Raw genomic sequence first — 24,101 nt, forward strand, 5'->3', positions numbered from 1 at the left:
CAGTACATTTCCCCATCACCTTTCTTATCGCAAAAAATCTGGTCAACCATAATTTGCCAGTATGAAACAGAATCCCACCCAAATAGCAATAGCCCTCTTGGTTCTTTTGAACGCTTTTGTATATTTCTGGGCATAGGAGTCAACTCCTAGGAGCCGAGGTCCCTTCAGCCCCATCCTATTAATATATTTGAGGGGACCAGACCTCCCCAAAGTTGATAGGCATTGCCATTCCAACGGTGTGTGCGTGCCACATCATGTGATTGATTATGCAGTGTGGGACTTACCTCTGCCCGCCCCCCAATATTTTATTCAACTTGGCATCCTTGTTTCTGGGATAGCTGTCCAAGTTGGGGGTGAGCAGTTCCACTTTGAGGTGGTTCCAGTACTACTTCATAATAATTCATAATACTTGGATGGCTATTTCCAGCAGAAGGTGCTAGGGGGATGTTTGGCCCCATGGAGCCTCCAATGTGGGGTACCACTGAGGTTATTTATATCCCCTATGCTATTTAACATCTGCATGAAACGGCTGACTGGGGTGATCCACAGCTCTATTTCTCCTTTACAATGGCAAGAGTAGCAGTGGATATGCTGCGCCAGTGTCTGGCTCCTGTAATGGATCAGGTGAAAGCCAATAAACTGAAGCATAATCCAGATAATGAGCAGCTGTTAGTGGGTAGCTTCCTACGTTGGACAGGCAGGATTCAGCCTGTCCTGAAGGAGCAAGTGCACAGCTTGGAGGTACTTCTGGGTTTGTTACTTTTTCTTGAGGCATAAGTGGCCTCAGCGGTACAGTGCGCCTTGCATCCACTTTGGCTGGTGACCCAACTGCAACCCTATCTGGACAGGGGTAGCCTAACTTCTGTTGTCAACGTTCTCATAACACCTAGGTTAGAATAGTGCAATGTGCTATGCACTGCTTTCTTTATTTTTTTTTATTTAGTTATTGAGTTTTATATGAAAAAGTACTTTGTGTTACATCTAAAAAAGAGAAAAAATACAAACTAAATATCCCACCCTCCCATGCCTTTTACCCAACCTGAAGTCATTGTTCAGATCTAAATAATAATAGTGAAGTTCATATAGCCACTAAAGTGTGGAGAATCCAAAAGTTGCTGATACCAACATAAAGGAAAATGTTAACACAACCATACCTTATGGAATGTGGCAGGTACAAATTTGATGGTTGAGAAACTGCAGCTAGTGCAGAATCCAATAATCAGATTTCTGATTGGGGCAAGACAATCTGAGCAGATAATGTCAATTCTGGCACAACTACAGTGGCTTCCAATTAATTTCTGGGCTCAATTCAAAGTGCTGCTTTTGACCCATAAAGTTTTATGCAGCTCAGGACTGCAATACCTGCCTCTCCCCGCAGAAACGTACCTGGAAATTTCTCCATGTGCCTCTTCCTAGAAAGCTGCAGAGGATTGCAACATAAGAACAGGCCTATTTGTTTTACTCTGCTAAAGACTTCATAGCCTTACAACCTGTATTTCTCACACATGTGAGATAGGAGGTTTAAATTGTAATCTACAGATTTAATCCTCTATCCATCTCCTACATAAACATGGTGTGATAGCTGCAGAGCTAATGTCACTTGTCACTGGGCCCGTCCACATTTCTGCTTGTCCCATGTCTAGAGAGCACAGGTCCAAGCAGTTATTTTCCTTGCCCTGATCATTTCTCTTCTGTACTAAATTGGAGCAAACGTCAATCTGGATAAAACTCAAAGAGCAGTTTGTTCCAATTGAACACTAAAGAGTGGTTTTCCCCATGGGGAAAGCAGTGGGACAAGAGGAAGCATGGCTAAGTCCACTGGCCCAACAGTTAGATCTTGGAGAGATGGTATATCTAATGTGACTCTGAGTTGCGCATCTGTGCTCATGCAGACTCAAAGACTCAAAATTGTAATCTCAAAGAACTCAGGTTACTCTTACTCAAAATGGTTTTTTCATCGCTGGATGCATTTGACTGTAGTAGCACAGAATTTTCCGATCCTTCATGTTTGCTTTGTCTTTCACTTGGAGATAATTGTTTCAAATCTTCATCTTCCAATGTTTCATTGAAAGGTACTAATGAGGTTTCTGAGAGATAATCATCATTATCCTCCTGGATGTATTTTCGACAAAGTTCCTTTTCATAAGGAATTCTAAGCTCTATATTTATTTTAAATATTGGCACATATTCTTCCTCTCCTCTCAGTTGCCTTTTCACATCTTCCAGTATCTAAATTTGTATAAGAAAAACAAAAATGGCTTACATTTTTATTAAGTTTTTAATCGTTTAAATGCAAATGGAAAATCTGCACAGTATGAAAAATATTATTTAAAAAGTGTTTAATTATAAAATAGAAATAATAATATTCAGAAAAATAATATATTAATAAGGAACAAAACTGAATAATCCACAGCATTAATATATTATAAATCTGTTTATTCTTGCTTGAATATGAGGGCTTACTGTTGAGGTAGGTCCAGAAGCTACAGTTAGTGCAGAGCTTGGCAGCTAGGTTGCTCGTGGGGTCAAACTACTACTAGGACACAACACTTTGTAGGATCTTCTCTCAGGCCAACTTCAAATTATTATTATTATTATTATTATTATTATTATTATTTGAATTTACACAATACCTGGAGGTCTCAGGGGTTCACAGAAAATACTTTTTGGGACTAATTTCTAAAGCCCTATATACCGAAATACCCAGTTACTAGAGAGACCACCTTATCTCTTATATATCCAATAGGTTGCTGCATTCTGCAGGAGTTTCTTCCTAAAGTCCCAAAAATATCACCAGCCTGCTCCACATTAACAATTCGTAACAGAGTTTTCAGTGTGGCATCTATGTTTCATTATGACAGGTACCCAATATATGTATTTCCCAGAAACAATGGAAAACATTTTTTATTTTGACATGGTTTTTTCAGCTGGATGAAAGGATCTCTGCTCATTTGCTCATTTGATATTGTTCTTTAACCTAACCAGTTGTTTTCATACTGTTTTATAAAGTTTTCATGATATGTTTGTAAATCACTTTGAGACATGTAAAAGGTGATTCATAACTTAATAACAACAACAAAAATCCATTCTATATTATTATTATTATTGTTCTTGTTGTTATTAACATTCTGAAATTAAATGAAAAGGAATGAGTCTAAATGAAAACTATTTTTGCACATTGTCCCTCAAGAAGCATGGAGATTTAGCACAAGCTTCTTAATTTATTACCACTGTGATTCTGTTTCAAAAGAGACCCTTGTGCTTAGAAATTAATGAAATATAACATGAAAAAACTCTTAATTTTATTATACCTTAAGCATTAAAAAAAACCCTAGGAAGAAACTGCCTATAGCTTCCAAATAGCGTGTCATGAGGCATGGAGAGACTATGAGAAACGTGAACCTAAAACTCATGTATTAAGTTTGCTTTAATTTCTATTGAAATAAGCTATATTAGGATGATTTTATTTTGAAAAGTGGGGCATGAATGAATTAACAATCAAACAAAGTGAGATATAAATGAATAAAAAATCTAGCAGAATGCAATCATGCATTATCTTGTAGCTACATTCAGTCCTTCATAAGGGTTAGATTAAGAGATTTTCATTGAAAACAATTTACCTTGCCTATATCATTAACAGTAATGATTTCTACTTGTGGCTCAGGCTTTTCTGAATGGCGTGATGATGCCTGTGATATCTCAAAATAATTGGCTTGAAACATCTGTTGATGTCTATTCTCAGTATTCGATAAGCTATTTGCTCTCTCAATTGTTTTTTTATATGCCCTGTGTATATGGGGGAAAAAACCTAAATTATTTTTGAACAGATATAGGACAAACTATTTCTACTAAGTAATTGCACACACTTTTATCCTGCCTTTTCCCAAAGAGCTCAGGGTAGTAGATACAGAATGATACTGGTAACTGCCTTAAAACATTAAACTACATATTAAATATATCAGAAAGATTATTTAACTATTTGTTAACTATATAATTGGTGTTTATTATAACAATTATGAGAATTAATATTATACTTGGCTCTTTACTCATATTCAACAACAAGCATTTGAGCCAAGAAATTCTTTTTCATAATCTTTCAAAACAGGTACCTATGCTTAATAATAAAAGAAAATGACAAAGGAATCTTATGAACAATACAATAAAGCAAAACATTTTGGACAAGTGTTTTCATCATAAACAGGTGAAAATACCATATAAGGTCCTCATTTGTCTTCAGTTTTGAAACTGTCTTATTATTAGAGCCTTCAAATATCTCCAAAAGAAGGTTTAAAGCATTGTGAACCAATTTTCGAAGCAGTTCTTGAAACATTCGGTCAACAAGCTGAAGAAACCTAGAAAAGTCTTCCATTATGTGCCGCCATCCAGCTATCTCAAAGTGTTTTGGCTTTTTTCTGGCATCATCTGGCAAATGCAGAAAAAGCTTTTCTGCTCCCTTCATTTCAGCTATCTATAACATTTTGGAAAAAATAATTTGGAAAAAATAATTACTATATACTGAATAACCTTTTTATAAGATAAAATATTTGCAATACTTGTTCTAAGCTACTAGTAATTTAGGATTGCTTCCAATGAAAGAATTTTCTCTGGTAACAAAAAACAGTTTTTATCTGGTGAACTTCTGGTCTTCTCATTATGTATAATTGTTAGATTGGTCGCTTCATACAAAAGCTTCTATGTGGCATAAATTAAAACAAAACCAATTAAAACATCAGTTTACAATCAAAATACACAGAGTTCATAATAAAATAAGATGCTGCTTGTTAAGTTGTGGGTTGACATAGCAGACGACACAGCGATTTCTCCAAAGCAGCTCTTTATTTTGTAAGCTGGAGCAGAACTAACTGAGGAGCTCAGTCAGCCTGCTTATATAGAGCTACAGAACAATTGTAACTGTTGCCATTTTCTAAAACTATCCAATCACTGAACGTTACTTTTCGATCCTTCATTTGCATACAAAACTATCCAATCACTGAACGTCACTTTTCGATCCTTCATTTGCATAACTATCTACAGTATCCCCCTGCTGGCCCAGGGTGAGAACTTCAGTACATAACACTGCTTTAAGAACCATTTAGCTCAATCACGAATTTCAAAAACTCACCATGCAAGCTAAAGTATTCAACAACAGAATGAAACGGGGACTAAAATGAACAGATAGTCAAATAATATTAACATGTTTAAAAAGATTAAAAGATCAGAGCTCAGCACCAATTGAAATAAGAAAATCAGCATTCTCCAAGAATGCCGATGATAACTTGAGCACCTTGCCCATTTCCCACTAGCCTTTAATTGTTCAAGTCTTCTGGATTAAGAATGATTTTTTTCAGTAGTCATGCTTCTATTTCTTTTAAGGAGTCTGAGGCGACTCCCTTCCATAAAGAGGAGTTTAATATCTTACCATTGATACATTTACTCAGTATTACCGTATTTTTCGCTCCATAGGACGCACTTTTTCCCCTCCAAAAATGAAGGGGAAATGTGTGTGCGTCCTATGGAGCGAATGCAGGCTTTCGCTGAAGCCTGGAGAGCGAGAGGCATCGGTGCGCACCGACCCCTCTCGCTCTCCAGGCTTCAGGAAGCTATCCGCAAGCCTTGCAAGCCCGGTGGGAGTTCCCGCGGGCTCACAAGGCTTGCAGGCAGCAGCCTGCAGCCCCGGCGAGTGTCCGCAAGCCTTGCGCGCCCGGCAGGAGGTCCCGCCGAGCGCGCGAGGCTTCGGGCGGCAGCTTGAGTGTCTGCAAGCCTGGCGCGCACGGCAGGAGGTCCCGCCGAGCGCGCGAGGCTTCGGGCGGCAGCTTGTCGCCCGAAGCACGGGGAGCCCTCCGGAGGGCTCCCCGTGCTTCGGGCGAGTGTCTGCAAGCCTTGCGCGCCCGGCAGGAGGTCCCGCCGAGCGCGCGAGGCTTCGGGCGGCAGCCTGTCGCCCGAAGCACGGGGAACCCTCCGGAGGGCTCCCCGTGCTTCGGGCGAGTGTCTGCAAGCCTTGCGCGCCCGGCAGGAGGTCCCGCCGAGCGCGCGAGGCTTGGGGTGGCAGCCTGTCGCCCGAAGCACGGGGAGCCCTCCGGAGGGCTCCCCGTGCTTTAGGCGAGTGTCTGCAAGCCTCGCGCGCCCGGTGGGAGGTCCCGCCAAGCGCACGAGGCTTGGGGCGGTAGCCTGCAGCCCGAAGCAAGCGAGGCTTGGGGCGGCAGCCGCGGCGGGGGGGGGGGGAAATAATTTTTTTTATTCATTTCCCCCCCCAAAAAAACGAGGTGCGTCCTATGGGCCGGTGCGCCCTATAGAACGAAAAATACAGTATCTACACTGGCTGGCAGCAGCTCTCTATCTAGCGATGCCTGGTATTGAATCTGGGGACCTTTTAAAAGCACATCATGTACTTTGCCACTAAACTATAGCCTTTCTCCATCTAACAATTCCATTTCACTTAAAAAAATGAATAAAATACACATTAAGACTTGAAAAATACAAAGAAACTCCAAAAGCATGCCCTCTTTCTTGCTATTAGAAGGGAAAAAATAAATATAGTTGAAGTGATATACAAGAATTAAAATATTCAGAATTAAAGTACAAAAAAAGAGAACTTGCCTTTAAGAAAGAGGTCCGGATTACTTTGATTACTTTATCTTTAAAATCTTGTAGCTGAGTGAGTGCCTGTTGACTTTGTTTGTATTGTTCCTCACAAAATTCATCCAAAGTGTATGTGTGGGATATGTCTATCTAAGAAAAAAAAGGGGGGGGGGAATATATATAGAATAACTCAAAAATGCCCTAAATCTAATGCAAGATCCTAATCCTTAAGGGCAAAAGCAAGAAATGACATAGCATCAGCACTAAAATGCAAAAAGAGAAAAGTTAAAAATCTGTGAAATTCTGTTCATCTTTATGTAAACACAGCAATCAACTTTGATAGCACTCCTTTTAAACCAGCAGTTCTCTGCTTAACTTCCCACAATAATGGACCACAAAACATAGCAATAAATATACAGGGTATGAGAATTGAATCAATTATCAGACTTCCAGGGGAGTGTCGTGGCTGGTTATTTGCATCTGTCGAGGCGCTGTCAACAGATGTAATTAAGTGGTGATTAACGAAAGCTGCTGTCTGCAAAATTGGCTTAATATTACATGTCTGTGAATCACCAAACTATCACTGGGAAGCAGGGAAGCAAGTATGGAGTCTTTATCGTAAAAAGAAAACACATTTAAATCTTTCAATAAATAGATAAATATTATATTTTAAAATAATGTATTAGGAATTACATAGATCAGCATGATATTAATCACTTTATCATATATGCAACATACTGTGAAACTGATCTGATGCAATTGATTCAGTTGTTACAAGCCAAATCCCAGACTTAATGACCTTGAACCTGAACCAGACCTAAACCAGAACTTTAGTTAAAACTGAACATAAACCAGAACCAAACTAATACATTTGATCTGATTCTCTTGTTTCTCACACTGATAGGTCATAATGCCCTCATCATTTATCAGATGAAATCTTGAGAAATGGAAACCATACATTAATGCATTCATTTTATTATATTACATTTTAATTGGCTTCCAGATTTTCACTGGCTTCCAACAGTAAATATTTCTGTATAAGTAATTATATTTAAAGTTGTGGAAATATTTTTCCTACACTTTTTCTATCCACTGAAAATATTTTTCTTCTCACCTTTATGAAACTGATAGTTTTATCTTCTGACAATTTGTGCTTCTCAGTGTTACTCACGTCCTCACACAATGCTTGAATATAAAGCAAGCACTTTTGTAATATCTCATCAGCCAGAAACAAACGTTTATACAACAGCATTCTGCCAAAAAGAAAACCAGTTCTAAGTATAAAACCCATACAGATTCTCGGTTCACAGTAATAAATGTTAAGTGACATAACAGGGATGCCATGGAAATTCTCCAAAATTGTGTGCGTGCAGTGGATGAATGAATGTGTGTGTACAAACACACACACACACACAAACACACACTAATATAACCTTTATAGTGTCCCCCTTTCCCCTCCAATTTGGAATTTATATCTCTGACTATATATGTCATCCTATGAAGGTAGACCCTGTTCATTTTCTCAATGTTACTTTTAATCCTTTACCTATTTTCCTCCATTTCTTCATTATTTCTTTATGGCTGGGGAATGACACCAGTTAATAAAAAGTTTCTGTATTTAAAATCACATAAAGAAGGTTCTGAGGAACTCCGAAAAATGGCTGCAGTCATTGGCACCCATGGCCCTACTGGGGATAGGATTCAGGGCCATACAGTTTCATCTGACTCTGCTTCAGTGGCCACAGCCACAATCAAATGCATCTGTTTGTGATTCACGGACGAGACAAGTCTCACCCATTATTCCAAGGACACACTAAGAAAATCCATCTAACTACATCCATCAGGGGTATAATGTACACTTCTCTGTTCCTATCCCACCACTGTAAACCATAATGGGCCACTACACACTTTGTAAAAATCTGAACTTCTGACTTACCTAATATAGTAATAGAAAATGAAAACCACTGCACAGCTTATTTGCTAACTATATTTCAGAAATGATAGGTAATAATAATAATAATTTATTTCTACTCCGCCCATTTGGCTGAGTTTCCCCAGCCCCTCTGGGCAGCTCCCAAGAGAATATCAATTAATAATAATAATAATAATAAGCGATAAAACATCAAACATTAAAAACTTCCCTAAACAGGGCTGCCTTAGTTTCACAAACTGTCTACACTAATATATTTTGTTCACACTTACTTGCTGTTCTCTATTTTTGATCTCTTAGCATTGCTTTCCCAGGTGATAAAGTATTTCCTCTTTCTAGAAAGAAAAAAGTAGAGAAAGAGATCTGGAAGATTGCACAACAAAAAGATAATAGAGCCACATGTTTACTTCAATTTTGTCACAAAAAGGAAATACGTAAATATTTAATATCAGACCCTACTCAAAGGTCTCAACTCCAGTAGCAGCAGCATTGTGAACTTAATAGCATACGCAAAAGAACCCAAAAAAACCCCCCTGGTATCTCTCCCAAGGAACTTGCAAATTCCGCAGTGAGAGAGACAGTAGATACTAGAGAGGAATAGTAGAAACAATGGGAAGAATGAATATGAGCAAATACTCTACTAACATTGGTTACTTACTGTGAATGGGCCTTGTAAATTGGCATAGGGAAATGTCCGCATGGAAGATTGTGTATATTCCCTCTGTGCACAGCCTGCCCCCTCCCTGTAACCTTGGCAATGTCTGCCCAGGCCCAAGGATTCCTCGGATGTGCAATGTGCGTAGTCAACACCTTTTGCAGGCACACATCTTGAGAACTTGTGGAAAAGACTGTAACCTTGTGCAAGAGATTTGTGCAAACTGAAGAACAACATTCAATTCCTATTCTCCCTTCTCATGCAAAGATATTGTGTTGTAACAGAAAAAGCCCTTCTGTAAGAGGAACAGCACTCCAGGATTCAGCCTATAATGTACTGAAAATATAATACAATCTCTCTTACCTGAAATTAAAACATATATCGATACTTCGTAATGCATAATAAATTTGTCTTTCACACAACCACTCGATTACTGGTATTATTTCCATTTCTTCTTTTCCACACACTGAAGTAAACTAGAAAAATGAAGCAAAACTACTTTCAGAAGTTCAAAGATTTAACTGTTTCCGCTTATTTTAAACTGTGAAGTTTCTCCCTTCTTACCTCTATAGATGTGTTCTTTTATAATTAACCAGCACCCTATAAACACATTACTTACCACTATTTATGTTTTTTTACATCTACTTAATGAAAAAAATAAGAATGTCGCACACAGGAATTCAATCATTTTGCCTGAAAACCTGACCATTGATTCTAGAATTCAGAAACATTTGATTTTAGATAATCTCACAATTATGTCACTCGACTCAGTTTGGAGATCCAGCCATCAGTACACAAGCAATTCCAGTTAGACCCTTTGCTTTGGAAGGCACACTTTGTGTAGAACAGCAGATTGTCTGATTTTAAATTTATGGAATTTACTTTTTTTTTTTTTACTGTGGCCCAGGTGAGCCAACATACACCAAGAATTAAGGACAAGGTGCCTCTGAAAACATACTCAACTCAGGAGAAAAGTCTACTCCAGGTTTCCTCCCAAGCTTTCTTTGTGTCAGAAACCTAATTTAGGATAGTGAGAGGATGCCTTTTAATCGTTGCTATTGTTAGAAAACAGGGAATCAGGAATTGCGTGTTGAGACCCCGCAGCCACCCCCTCGTTGGAAATAACTCACACAAGGACACAGATATTAGATTTATGTTATTGGGCAAAATTCTGACCCCAACTTTATTGAAATAACAGAATGTGAGCGGTATTGGCTTAGGTCTTGATTGGACCTGACTATATCTGACTCCTGCCCATTGTGCAGGAAGTCCAGTAAGGGTAAGCCACCGGTAGGGGGAGCCCTGTCGATGCGAACCAACTCAAGCTCCCCCTGGTGTTCCCGTCGGGGTCGTGTCAAGGCCCTAGCCCCCAGCCGGGCTTCAGACTAGATCTACACCCCCGGATTCCTTTAACGGAATACCCTTAAGCATGGAGGGGCAGGTGATGGCCACACCTCCCTCCCCCCACACAAGGTCAAACAATGCCTAACCGCAACCCTAACAAAGTTGTGACGATTGCTACGAGGTAGGTGAAAACCGAGTGGCCAGTGCCAATTTGCCAAGTGGAAAAATTCCTACCAAGCCCCTCGGACAACCAAGGCACCAACCAAAGTCCATAGCAAGGCCATTGCCTAACCTGCAAAATAGGGAGGGAGGGTGATTGAGGAAGCGAGCCAAAGAAGAAGTCCTCTGGCTCGCTCCTCCGTTTAAACGGCTCCGGCCACGCCCCCCCCCCCCCGGCCAGCAGATTGGCTGGCCGGGCTCTGATGTGGCCGGGATCCCCCAGGCAACGGGGGACAAAGTCCCCTGCCCCCGGTGGGGAGTGGGTGGCCACGTGGTCCACTGCAACTCCTCCCCACTGGGAAGTGGAGAGGATTTCTCATTGATATACAGTGGGATCACTTCTTGTGCGGGGTTATGTTCGGTGGGGGGAGAATAGCCCGTAAATCACACAATGGCAAAACAACCTCCTGGAACTGCCTCTGCATGAGCAACCTTACCTTTCGGAGCTGGCACAAGATCTTGCAGAACTGTCAGAGATCTTGTGAGATCTCACAAGGCCTGTGAAGTCTGTGACAGCATTTCTTAGAGCCCAGTAAACAAGGCAGAGAACTGAAAAGCCATTTTTATGCAGGCTTTTCCCTGTTGCTTACCTTGGATACATATGAAGCTGTAACAGTCCAATATTCTTTACTTTGTTTGGCCATACTTGGAGAGACTACTTGGAGGTCATATGGATCATAGTCTGCTTTAGGGTCATTTCTACTTCTTATGAGACAATATACAAACTCTCCATCATCTTTCTGTAATGCACCTTTCTGATAACAGAAAATCAGAATGAATTAATGAAGAACTTAACAAGTGTTTCTGAAACTTGGCTCCCCAGCTGTTGTTGGACTGTAACTCCTATCATCCCAGACCACTGGGCCCAGCTAGTTAGAGCTGATGGGAATCTAACAGCAGTTAGGACCCAAATTTGAGAAACACTGATTAAGCTGAGATTGTAAAGACACATAAGTCTTATTAAAATCAATGTAGCTGGACAATGTGTGAATTCACAAACTTTGGGCTTTGGAAATAAACAGAAAAGCTCTTAAGAATCTTAATAATTATTAATTATGAAGCACCAGCAATTCACAATACAAACATTAAGGTGGATAGTTCTCATTTTGAGTGCTGTTAGTCCAAATCAGACTGCCAGAAACAATAGCCTAGGAAGTAGAGCTGGTGTTGTGCAAGAACAAAAATCGTAGCTCTAAACAGGAAATCTTTCATTTAATAAGACAGCATATGGATTTATCTATTCATCTATCTATCTAGCTATCTGTCTGTCTATCTATCTATCTATAATCATTAGTCAATACTGTAGTCAATACTGCAGAACATTTAAGAAGCAAATGCAGAAGGAAGATTTAAAATATTTAATTATACCACCCAAGTCCTTAAGTTACGGTGCAATAGAAAGCGAAAGACATAATATGTAAAAGTTATCCATCTACCAAATACTAGCTAGAGTTACCTTTCTTCCATGCCGGCCTATCTAATGAAAACCAGAACCCAAGGCATCACTTCTCCTTTTTTTGCTAGGATTTTGTCGCACAACCACAATACAGAACCATCAAAATCAAAGACAAATTTTCATTAACTTCAACAGGTTCCAAACTGAATCCTAAATACATAAATTAAACAAACCGACTTGAACTGAAAAGGTAAATACCGGCAACGTAATCTTCTGAAAATTAGCTAAATTTGCCGGTTTAGCTACAAATCCACGTCGTGGTAATGATGTCTCCCACCCAAGTCTATCTCTCAGTCTCAAAATATGAGATACTACATCGTCAATAATGGGTTCTGGAAGAGAAAAGAATGTAGTGAGTATTATTTTGTGTATAAACATTATAAATGTTCCAAAAAACCCTGTAATTTTGGTTAAAGCAGTAATAACATCATCATCATATAACCCTGCACATCTGGCTGGGTTTCCCCAGCCACTCTGGGCGACTTCCAACAAAAGATTAAAAATACAAAGATTAAGTCTTTGTATGTGTAAAAATCCACATGCCATTCTAAAATTATGACATTATAAAGTGATATAACTATGACTACGTATTAAGCTTTGTCAGTCTGTGTAAGTTATTTACAGTATGCACACAAAGGATACATCTAACTCAGGGGTAGTCAACCTTTTTTACCTACCGCCCACTAATGGCTCTTTCTTGATGGTAAAATTTCCTTACCTCCCACCAGTGCTTGATGGAAGGAGGATTCAGCTTGTGCCGTAGAACCCCCTACCACCGCCCACCTAGAATCCTGAAACGCCCACTAGTGGGGGTAGGGACCAGGTTGACAACCCCTGATCTAACTTAATCGCACTGTAGACCTACTGAAATCAATGTGTATGACTAATTTAAGTCCATTAACAGGTGTGTCTTGTTTGGCATGGGGTGTCATGGGGTGCTTCTATTACATAAACAGTAATTTCTGGTTTGAGGCAAGTCGCTTCTGCAAAACAGACATTCCCAGTTTGAAACATGCTAGTCCTTTTTAATGTGGATGCTGGCTTAAATCAAAGCAGAAATCATTATATTTAAAGACAGGTGAACTCACCCTAATTTGCATTCAATTAGCTTGAAAATTATCTGAGTTCTGGGGAGGAAACAGAAGAACCCAGATTTTTCTGAACCACTCCAGGGCTCAGAAAAGTAACTCTTCCTTCCTTGACATCTTTCCTCAGACCCAAATCTTCTTGCCAACCCTCTCAAAATCCCCTGCATTTCTTCCCTGCCAAACAGTGGTTGAAGCAGGAATTCCCTCCCCTGGAGACACAGATGACCAAAATGCTGATGAGACATCTTCTTTGGTGATTTTTTTCCTCTCTCTTCCAAGCTTTTGAAGGTTTTGTTTAGATGCCTTACAAAATTGTTCTGAGTTTAGGATTATTCTGCACTGCAGCATTAACTGTTTTATTACACTTTCAATTATGATGATTTTAGATGTGTTTTATTCATTCTAAAGTGGGTCACTATGAGAGATGAAAAGTGCATGTGTCACATTTAGATGTCTTTTCAGTGAATTATACTGTATTATACATAAATTACTTTGCTTAAATGCATTATTTTGTCTGGGGTAATTTTTTTTTCATTGCCTACATCACAGACAAAAATCACCCATGGATAAAACAAATGCACTGACTTCAAGTACTGACTTCAAGAAAAGTACTGACTTCAAGAGTGCATGTGGCAACAGCATTTGGCTTTCAATATACACACCAGTTTTATCGTAACAGGGAGGTTTTTTCTCTCTGATAGTTTTATGATCATAACCAGCTTGAAATTTCATGCATGTTCTTTTATGGCAACTTAAACGGGTAGAAACAGGAAGAATTTCAGACTTTTCATTTTCACCTGGAACAGATAACCAATATAATTAATTACATAACCACTGTATTAATTAGAAGCCCAGGATATATGATTACTGAAACTTATTGCCAGTTTCCGCTTAATATTCTTTGTTCTTCATAATATTCTCTGTTGCTCATGAGTGAATGGCAACCATCTCTGTCAAGAGAAAATAACTTGGTAACTGCAGTAAAACGAGCTGAATTTAGTCCTTCCTTCCCCAAATTTAGTCCTTCCTTCCCCAAATGTGTCTCAAATTACATCTCAATTGCAATTTGTGTGTGCATGTATGTGTGTGTATACATAACATGTCACACAATAACATACATTTTCAAGTGAAATATCTGATTTTCCTTATATAATCTCTGCACACTTGCAAGATGTGCATAAGAAATTGGAGAAGGGGAAAATTGCAATTCTTAACCATTTCAGAATTCTTTTACTAGCTTAGCTATTTAATAACAGTCTTAGTTTCTCCATTATACCTTTACTTTCAATGGAAACATCAGTTGATACATCACTAGTACAGCTGGATTCTTCCTGAAGAGGAACTAAAGAAAGTCTCTCATCATTCATATCTCCCAGTTCAGAGTATTCCATGCTCTGATGCTGATCCCATTCAGTCAGTTCAGTACATTGACCAACAATTGGTTTTATCTTTTCCTTATGTATTTTTGAGAAACTAAAAACACAAAAAGAAAAATCTGTAAACTATTCTACATGATACTTTTAGCACATGCAAACAACTTTTACATGCCCCAGAATATGCAGTGCTTGTGTGGAAGCAGTGTATTAAAACATCACATTAATTAAGGAGCTGTTTTTAAATAAAATGAATTTTCAGCTGAAACATTGGCCTGTTTCTCATGTCACTTTGCAAATGAACGACATCCTGGTACACTAAGTGAGAATCGCAGCTACTTCATTCCTCACCTCCTCCTGCTGCTGTACTACCTAGAGTTGACTTAGCATTACAGTCAAACCTAAACTTGTGGTTTGGTTCCCACAAACAAATCACAAGTGGGAAGAATAAATCTTGGTTACACCTCTTGGGTTCGTTTGGAGAGAGACAAACCACAAGTCTGGGTAACCACTCAGGCAAACCATGGCTTATGTTCCAGCAGCAGTGGAAGGGTGAAGCAATTTATTATGATGAACTATGAAGAAACTGAATGCTGCCAATCTCATGTTTTCTCATAACGCTTATGTGGGGAACAAGGAGACACTTACAGGGGAAACTGATTGGCAGAAAGTGTGCTTAATCTCCCCCCTCCCTTCTAATCTCCCTTGCCAATGTCTCTTCCCCATCCATTTTTAATTATTTTTCTCCCAGCCACACTCCAAAACCATCTCAGCTGGGGGGGGGGGGGAATAGCTGGATGGAGAAGCATTTTGAGGGAATAGCAAGCCCAGGATGCAGTTCAGCCTCCAATCCTCCCAACAGTTTTCTCCTGTAAGTAATGCCATCATCCTCACATTCCTGTTATCACGAGAAATGCAGGTTTGGAAACATGCATTTCCCAAAATAGCTCCATCCAGTGTTTGTGTCTTTTGAAGCTTATATGAATGCATATATTATTTAGATAAACAGATCTGTTTCCCTTAAGTAATACTTTCATTGATCACTGAAATAAATGAATAGTCTGCTACATCTATGTTTTAAGAAACAGTGCTGACCAGAGCTAAGAGTCTGAAAGACTCTTGAATCCAGATACTGTAATGGTATCTGATATAAATCTAAGAGACTAAGAGACACTACAAGGTGATGGATGGCCAGCTTACTACTAAATTCCTTCTGTGTAGATCAGCTCCCTGCTTGTGCTTTACAGAGACACACTATCAAATCAAAAAAGAGGAGGAACAGTTAAAAAGAGGAAAAGAACAACAAGCTAAATCCTAAGCAGAACGTAGACAATAGAAAGTTTACGTACACATATGCAAAACCCATTTTGCCTTCTTCTGCTTTGACTTTGTGTTTTTTTGAGCCCTCTGCTCTGTAAACAGCTGTCCGAAGCTCAGATGGAATCGCAGATGAAACCTGGAAGGAGTGAATGTTACAAACTGGTATAAAGAGGTATGGCAGATTGCATTACTGGAAAAAATGGTGAATAGATTGAGACTTGCATAGTGTTGCCATTTCTTGAAGAGCAAAAAAGAGGACAGCCTGAGCTGCTGCCAGCCTGAGCCAGGGAAAGAGGTGTGCAGGTGCACAGAGCTGCCAAACCCGTGCACCTCTTTCCCCGGCTCAGGCTGGCAGCAGCCACGGCATGCAGAGCCACCTGAGGCAATAAATAAATTTAACCCCACCCCCTAAAACCCGGACATTTTCATTGAAATGTAAAAATCTCCCCAGATGGGCATGTTGCCCCCCCCCCCAGAGGACATGTCCGGGATTTCCCGGATGTATGGCACAAGGACAAATTTAAGAAGACAATTTTACTGCAACTTGGGTAGACCGTATAGATTTTATGAGTACAACCGAATACGGCAATCTTCTGGCAACAGCTGTTTGTACTGTATAATCTATTTTTTATAACATCTCTTATATCACTAGGTGGTGCTGTCTCCATATGAATATTTTGAATAAAAGTTTAATTATTTATATCACTTCAATCCATCTCAAAGCAGTATATATTTTAAGATTTTGCACTATTATCTTGGGTGTGTTTCATTTTTTATATGTATCATGATTTAATATATATTGTTTGTCTTTTGCTTAGTTTGTCGCAATCTTTTATGATCTTTTATATTTTATTGACATAACACCAAATCAGTTATTGTGTGGTTACTATTATGGAAATTTAAGTTGCTGTTTTATAGCTCTTATTTTGGAAAAGTGATGCTTGTTGTTAAACATTTAATAAAAAATATTTTTTAAAAGAAGGAGGAATCCCAGCTGGAAACAACTGGATAAGAAAAACCAGTGACAACATTACTGTGTCAGAACTGGAATGAAAGGCAATGTAGCCCACATTAAGCACAAGGGCGCCAACTTAGATCCCTGACTGTGGGTGCACAACGTGCTGCACTGCATGCCATAACTTCGCAACGCAGCATGCATGCATGTGCACCATAAGAAAAGCTGGGCCTGGGACGGCACTTCCTCAGGGCCCAGTTTTTTTTCACAGCACAAAATATTGTGGGTGCTGTAGCCCCTATAGATGGCGCCACTGATTATGCACTTTAGCATTACAGTGGTACCTCGGGTTAAGTACTTAATTCGTTCCAGAAGTCTGTTGTTAACCTGAAACTCTTCTTAACCTGAAGCACCACTTTAGCTAATAGGGCCTCCTGCTGCTGCCGGAGCACGATTTCTGTTCTCATCCTGAAGCAAAGTTCTTAACCCGAGGTACTATTTCTGGGTCAGCGGAGTCTGTAACCTGAAGCGTATGTAACCTGAAGCTTATGTAACCCGAGGTACCACTGTATAGTCAACCATTCACTACAGTTATGCCACCTGTACTAGGATACTCATTCTCATTCAAGAGCACATTTTTTAAAAAACAAACTACATCCCTGCTCAAGATAGTATAAAGGGAAAGCACGCATCTTTATATCAGTGCTGAAATCAAGTCTCTCAGACGTACTGCACAGATAATTTTTTGAGGAGGACAGGGAAGAACATAGGAATACTATGCTCACCCCAAGTCTTACTCTATTTACTTGGATGTAATGCACACCTATTTTGGCCAAATTACGTCATGAAAATTAGGGTGCGAATTAGATTTGATGGCATATTTACATTCACTAGCAAATATCTTTTTGGTTTCAAGGTTTTGAAATTTGAGGCGCGCAGTAGATTTGATGGTGCATTAGATTTGCGTAAATACGGTATAACAGCAAGTGAAGCAGAGCTGAACAAAATGTTTTCATATTAAAGGTACATTGAAACATGAGTTTTGATGAAACAGAGAGATTCTGATAGTTTTCAGCTGGAAGAATATTCCAGAACCATAGAACCTCCACAGAAACATCTGACTCTCATGCTCACGATCTGAATACCATATCATGAAAAGGCAATGAGACAAAGGCCTCTGAGTTTGATCTTAGGTCCTGAAGGTTACCTGCTCCTTAACTACTTATGGCTATATGGGAAAAGCTAGAACCGGCACTATGAATTGTGTTGGAAAACAAAAAGAAAGCTAGTGAAGCCTCAGTGAGATTGGAGTTATATGCTCCAACCTGTGAGCACCAGACAAAAGTCAGTCTGCCATATTTTAGACCAATTGAATCTTCCAGACCATCTCTGAGTGCAGTCCATATAGAAGACATTGCAGCTCATCTTCTCCAGGAAAGACTATAGCTGGAATATGAATAATACAATTCATCACAAGTCATTAGATACCATTCCACTAGATAGTCCAATCACATGAATCCATTTCAGCTTGTGCAGGGTAAACTCCAGTTTATGTCTCATCAGTAACTTAACATCTTACATTTGGCAAGGGAACTAGCTTTGCTTTACTTACAATTAAAACACCTTAATTTTAAATGCATTGCTACTGCTTGTTTCCAGATAAGCCACTAAAAGAACATACTATAAAACACTAGAAATTAACAAGCAACTGCTACTCAGTGTACAAATTAAAAAATGATAGAATCTCACTGCCAGCGGTCTCACATCTTCCATAGAAGCTTGTTTGGGCTTAATAAACTTTCCTTCAACCATATGTGGTACTTTAGTATTCTCTGGTGTAAGCTGGAGACGAGATACCAGTGATTTTTGACGTCCTCTTTTCTTTTTATCCATCTTGGATTGGTATCTTTGGTCCTATTGCCAAGAGAGTTATCATATTATTTTTGAAATGTGGCAACCTGTTTTCAATGATATTTTTCTTTATTGCCAGAAGAAATTATACTCCCCATTTATAGTGGCAACTTAAAAAAAAACCCCTGAGGTTTTGCTTGTCATAATTTTTATTAAAATATGTATCTTATATAAGAATGACAATGACCAAGGGTGCCAGCTTGAATAAAATAGGGGGGGGAGTCTGCATAATCAATCATAAAACGCTGTGCATGCACGCCATTTGAATGGCAATGCCCATGGGCATACCCACGATTTATTGGGGGGCGGGTGTCAGTTAAGTGTTGTTGTTGTTGTTTAGTCGTTTAGTCGTGTCCGACTCTTCGTGACCCCATGGACCAGAGCACGCCAGGCACTCCTGTCTTCCACTGCCTCCCGCAGTTTGGTCAAACTCATGCTGCTAGCTTCGAGAACACTGTCCAACCATCTCGTCCTCTGTCGTCCCCTTCTTCTTGTGCCCTCAATCTTTCCCAACATTACTGTCTTTTCCAGGGAGTCTTCTCTTCTCAGTTAGTTAAGTACTTTTATTTATTTACTTGAGTTGGGGGCACCTCTCTACCCCAACCCTTGGCTATGCCCACAGCAATGCCTAACAACTTGTGGGGCCTTGGCCCCTAGGAGTTGGCACTTATGTTCTTACAAGTCATTTATGCTGGTAATTTACACAGCTGTGAAACTATGAGATACCTTAAAACAAAAATATTTTTCAAATGGCCATAACTGAAAACTTACACTGAGCTTGCAGAGTATCTATGACATATGATAAAAGCTATTGTTTTGACTCAGGCTATTTACATCTCAGCCTGCCTTTAAAAGGCTAACGCTCCATACACCTCTAACCTATTTGACCTATCTCTATACAATACCTGTACAAAATTATGGGGGGGGCCTTCAACCCATGGTGCAAGCGAACCTACATGCAAATCTATTTAAAAATACATAAAACATCCTAAGCTTTACAACATTTGGTTTTCTCATTGAGTCACATTAGGCAGGCAAGCTCTTTCCTGTCAGGTTTCCCATTTGTTTTTGAATTTAAAAGACCTGCAAAACAGGCAGAAATTCAAAAAAGGATAATCTGTTTTCAAATACCTCCCATCTCCCTGCTGTATTAAAAAGCTCCCCCTTACAGCTTTTAACCTTGGCTTTTGAACTGCAGAAGCAAATGTTGGTACTGTATGTTTCAGCCCTTTCCGAGGCTACAGAAGACCAAAGGCCTCCAAAAAGCTTGTAGTCCTGGAAAAATAGGCATAGAAATGAAGCAGCAGGGCGGGAGGAATATAGAGGTCTATGGAACCAGGAGAGAGTGAAAACCTGGCGGAGATAAAGGAAGGGAGCGGGAAGAAGGAACCAAGAACAAACAGGCAAAAAGGAAAAACTAAGGAAAAAATCCCTTCCAAGATGGTTTTGGGTTTTTTGCTGCGCCCAGAGCAGAAGGGCAATAGCCTTGCTACTGTGGCGAAGGCAGGAAGTAGATGTGGAGTTAGGGGGCTGTCGTGCCCCTGATATATTCTTCAAAAAATTAACTTTATCAAGGATCACATGCCTCCCTTAAAGGAGAAGGGGAGAAGCCTGTAAATATTTTCCTTAATGCTTCGCCCTTCTCTCACCCCCACATAACCTGAGGAAAGTCTCCCAGTCCCTCTCCTCTCACCGACCTACGAAGGGTGGTGGGGAGAGAAGGAAGGGGTCGTGTGTTTCTCCGGTACGGAAACAACAGATGCTCTTCGCGGCTGCTCCTTCCTTAAGAATGGCTGCGTTAATATTGAGTCTCTTTCTAGTGACCAGGCCAGTGGACAGAAAGGCTCACCCCTGCTCTCAGAGGGACCAGCTGGCAAAACCCGCCCCACCGAGGCTGAAGGAAGTGACCGTTATTCCAACGGTAGAAATAGGCCCCGCCCCCTTCTCCGCCTGTGATTGGCCGCCCTACAAGGGCGCGAGTGGAATCCACTGCGGCTCCTGGACGTCAGTTCCAAGAGCCAGGGAAGGAGGGGAGAGTGAAGATCAACATCAGGAATAAATAAAAAAAATCCTTCCAGTAGCACCTTTAAGACCAACTAAGTTAGTTCTTGGTATGAGCTTTCGTGTGCAAGCACACTTCTTCAGATACACATCAGGAATAAAGTATCAGGAATAAAGATCGACATTGGGATCTGCTGCCCTTATGCATCCCGCCGGCTAAGGCAGGTGCCTCACCTTGCCTCATGGGTGAACCAGCCCTGGTAACCTGTGACTGGCAGACCAGACTGAAAACAAGTGTTGGAACAGGGACTTCGGTCTTTGAATCTAACTGCATTGTTGCTTCACATTTTTACATTAAAATATCAAAATATTACAGCTCTGAATTCACTTTTTTTAAAAAAAAAATACTTAAACTTACAACCACAATCATTCAAAATATTTCAAGTTACAAGCACAATCGTCAGCCAATTTACATTTATATCACATTATTTTCTTTTCTTTTTTGGACTGTCCCACTAAAATTTTATTTTTTTAAAAAATATATTTTTATTGCTCAATTTCCACATAACAAATTATCAAACCATATACATTATTCAACACTCCATAATTTCCCCCACCTATCTAAATGTATTGGCTTGCCCAGATCTTGTGACCACTTTATCGTTGTTTCTTTTATTACTTTATCTTTCAGTTCCCATTCAAGGAGTAGGTGGTACATTTTCAATATAATTTTTTTATTTGACTGCAGTAGTTCACTTTGCAGTTTAGATGTTTTCTGTTCAAAACCTGTTTTTTTTATCTTGGTTAAACAGGTGCTCTATTTGATAATATTGTAACCAACTATTGCAATAGTCCTTAATCTCTTTGTATGGTTTTAGTTTTACAACTCCCTGCTCTTTTGTTCGTAATGGTTGGTATGTTGGCCATTTCTTTTCCATATTTATTCTTTTTACCACTAATACCTCTAGTGGAGACACACACCAGGGTATCTTTGGTTCCAGTAGCCATCGATAATTTGCCCATACTTTGTATAAGGGCTTTCTGATTATATGGTTTGAATTCACTTTTTGAGCATTTAAAAGTGCAGCCAGTCTTCATGCATGGCTTTGGAACATGAGACTTCTCCGTGCAGCTAGGTTTTTTTTGGCCTGCTGAGGAGGTCTGAATGGGAGATTTAAGTAAATTAACCTTTGTTGGTATCTGAGAGGTTTGGGGTATTTTTGACTGGAAATCCAAACCAGCTTCAGCCTTATCTCTGACCTGCAATATTAACAGTGTGCCACATTGCAGAGTTGTAGTGTGCTGCACTCAGCCCAGCCTGCAATGTGGGTGTTAAAGCAACGGACAACATTGCAGGGTTGTTGTACAGTCCAGTATCAGCTTCAGCCCAATGTTCAGTTGGAGTCTAACACTGCTGAACAACGTTGGAGGGTTATAAACCACTTAGCACCTGACCTGAAGTACTTCGTGTGAAATACTTGCAATATGTGAACCTTGCAATATGGACAATGAAGTATACTTACTTTGGAATTTAAGAGTCCTTATGGAATTTAAAACATTTTTAAAATAACTGAGAAAAAGCAGGAACTCTGCTAGAAACTTTTGGGTTCGCCTGGGTACATGTGTCTGGAATCACTGGTACCCAATACCACCCAAAGTTCAGTCAACATTCTGCTTCCACTGTGCACTCTCAATAACCATGCTGTTTGTCAGGTTTCTCCTTTCTTTACGGTTTCCCTCCCCCTTTCTAAATATATTCTGTACTGCTGCAAACCTTGCTGTTGTTTAGTCGTTTAGTCATGTCCGACTCTTCGTGACCCCATGGACCAGAGCACGCTGGGCACTCCTGTCTTCCACTGTCTCCCACAGTTTGGTTAGACTCATGTTGGTAGCTTCGAGAACACTGTCCAACCGTCTCATCCTTTGTCGTCCCCTTCTCCTAGTGCCCTCAGTCTTTCCCAGCATCAGGGTCTTTTCCAGGGAGTCTTCTCATGATGGGGCCAAAGTATTGGAGCCTCAGCTTCAGGATCTGTCCTTCCAGTGAGCACTCAGGGCTAATTTCCATAAGAATGTATAGGTTTGATCTTCTTGCAGTCCATGGGATTCTCAAAAGTCTCCTCCAGCACCATAATTCAAAAGCATCAATTCTTTGGCCATCAGCCTTCTTTATGGTCCAGCTCTCACTACCTTGAGATTCCCTGAGATTCCTTGAGATTCCCCAAATCTGCCAAGACCTTCTTGCATATGGGGGCTGCTGTTTTGACTATGTCAGCATGGGAACTCTCTCCTAAAGATCAGGAATAGAATAGAATATTATTATTTATCCCATGACTGACTGAAGAGGTGGGGAAAAAACCAAACATCCTATTTCACCCATGCCAATATAATAAACACAATATTAATTGTGTAGCAATTGCAGAATGTGCTCTCCGCATCCCCTCACAGCAATGAAAATAAGTTCAGTTGACTCATTCATGGGTTGAAAGACCACAACTTTATTGGTGTGAATGGAAGCAGGCAAAGGACAGTTCCAGGAAATGTTCACACTTCTCGTTTCTCTCTCCAGATCTCTCTCTAGATCTTTGTGGCTTGCAGTATACAAAGAAGGTGGTAGATGGGAAGATGGGAAACAATCCAGACCTCCACAAAGGGATGCTACAGACATGAGCAGGGAAGGATTGTGTGCCTTAAATGACTAGCCAGGCTCACAAATGAAACCATGTGTGAATTTTCTCTTAACTCCTTAATATATAGATAGTACTTACATACTAGTGACTTATAAACTGTAAAATGTGTCCATAATTAAAGTAACCTAATATTGTATATTTTAAGGTCATCTTATCTAAACTCCCAGACTGCTGGAAATCTGAAACAGTATGTAAAAAGTCAGCTCAGATCTGGTTAATCCATGCTTGGTTTATCCTCATGTGGGCATCCCAAAGATTTAAATAGTGACAAATCTTTGATTTGTTAATCTGAAATGCTTAAGTCCAAATATGAAATTTGCAGAGGCATTTATTTTAATCAAGCCTGACTGGATGAATCAGGAACAAATGTCACACTAAGGAACTATGCTCACATATTTAATATACCATGACAAAAACTTTAACTACATACTGATGGGCTCATCTGCTTCTCACTGTTGCACAGATTTATTTACAAAACTGCCGTTAAAGCAAATAGGAGCCATCTTTATACGGTCAAGAGAGTGAACGCTTTTTAATATATCCCTTAAAATACAGACAGAGTTAATTCCAGTGGAGTAGTCAT

At 39.9% G+C, this 24,101-nt stretch overlaps 1 protein-coding gene and 1 long non-coding RNA gene across 12 annotated transcripts in view; one reads left to right on the plus strand and one right to left on the minus strand.

Annotated features, from left to right (window-relative positions):
• DNAH14 (dynein axonemal heavy chain 14) overlaps positions 1 to 20,829 on the minus strand; it is a 133,047-nt gene extending 112,218 nt beyond the window's left edge. For 8 of the 11 annotated variants that reach the window (XR_013984497.1, XR_013984498.1, XM_081000073.1 and 5 more), the window contains exons 1-14: positions 20,528 to 20,711; positions 18,669 to 18,833; positions 15,994 to 16,100; positions 14,548 to 14,744; positions 13,934 to 14,068; positions 12,382 to 12,515; positions 11,318 to 11,482; positions 9,528 to 9,640; positions 8,782 to 8,844; positions 7,694 to 7,832; positions 6,598 to 6,729; positions 4,212 to 4,468; positions 3,621 to 3,786; positions 1,941 to 2,229 (exon numbers count right to left, since the gene is read on the minus strand). Coding sequence is in view for 9 of the 11 variants with exons in the window: in XM_081000073.1 (XP_080856199.1) it covers positions 1,941 to 2,229; positions 3,621 to 3,786; positions 4,212 to 4,468; positions 6,598 to 6,729; positions 7,694 to 7,832; positions 8,782 to 8,844; positions 9,528 to 9,640; positions 11,318 to 11,482; positions 12,382 to 12,515; positions 13,934 to 14,068; positions 14,548 to 14,744; positions 15,994 to 16,100; positions 18,669 to 18,812 (2,041 nt within the window). In the remaining 2 variants the exon portion in view is untranslated. Of the gene's footprint in view, positions 1 to 1,940; positions 2,230 to 3,620; positions 3,787 to 4,211; positions 4,469 to 6,597; positions 6,730 to 7,693; positions 7,833 to 8,781; positions 8,845 to 9,527; positions 9,641 to 11,317; positions 11,483 to 12,381; positions 12,516 to 13,933; positions 14,069 to 14,547; positions 14,745 to 15,993; positions 16,101 to 18,668; positions 18,834 to 20,009; positions 20,031 to 20,527 lie in introns of those variants that run through there. The other 3 variants (XM_081000069.1, XM_081000072.1, XM_081000070.1) reach the window with 3 other exon arrangements.
• Positions 20,830 to 20,997: 168 nt separating this feature from the next.
• Positions 20,998 to 23,652, plus strand: LOC308474261. The gene is made up of 2 exons (XR_013984629.1): positions 20,998 to 21,052; positions 23,398 to 23,652. It is a non-coding gene; the product is annotated as an uncharacterized lncRNA (long non-coding RNA).
• The last annotated feature ends 449 nt before the right edge of the window (positions 23,653 to 24,101 follow it).

The sequence above is a fragment of the Podarcis pityusensis genome (assembly GCF_964106645.2).
Source record: "Podarcis pityusensis genome assembly, chromosome: 3".
NCBI lineage: Eukaryota > Metazoa > Chordata > Lepidosauria > Squamata > Lacertidae > Podarcis > Podarcis pityusensis.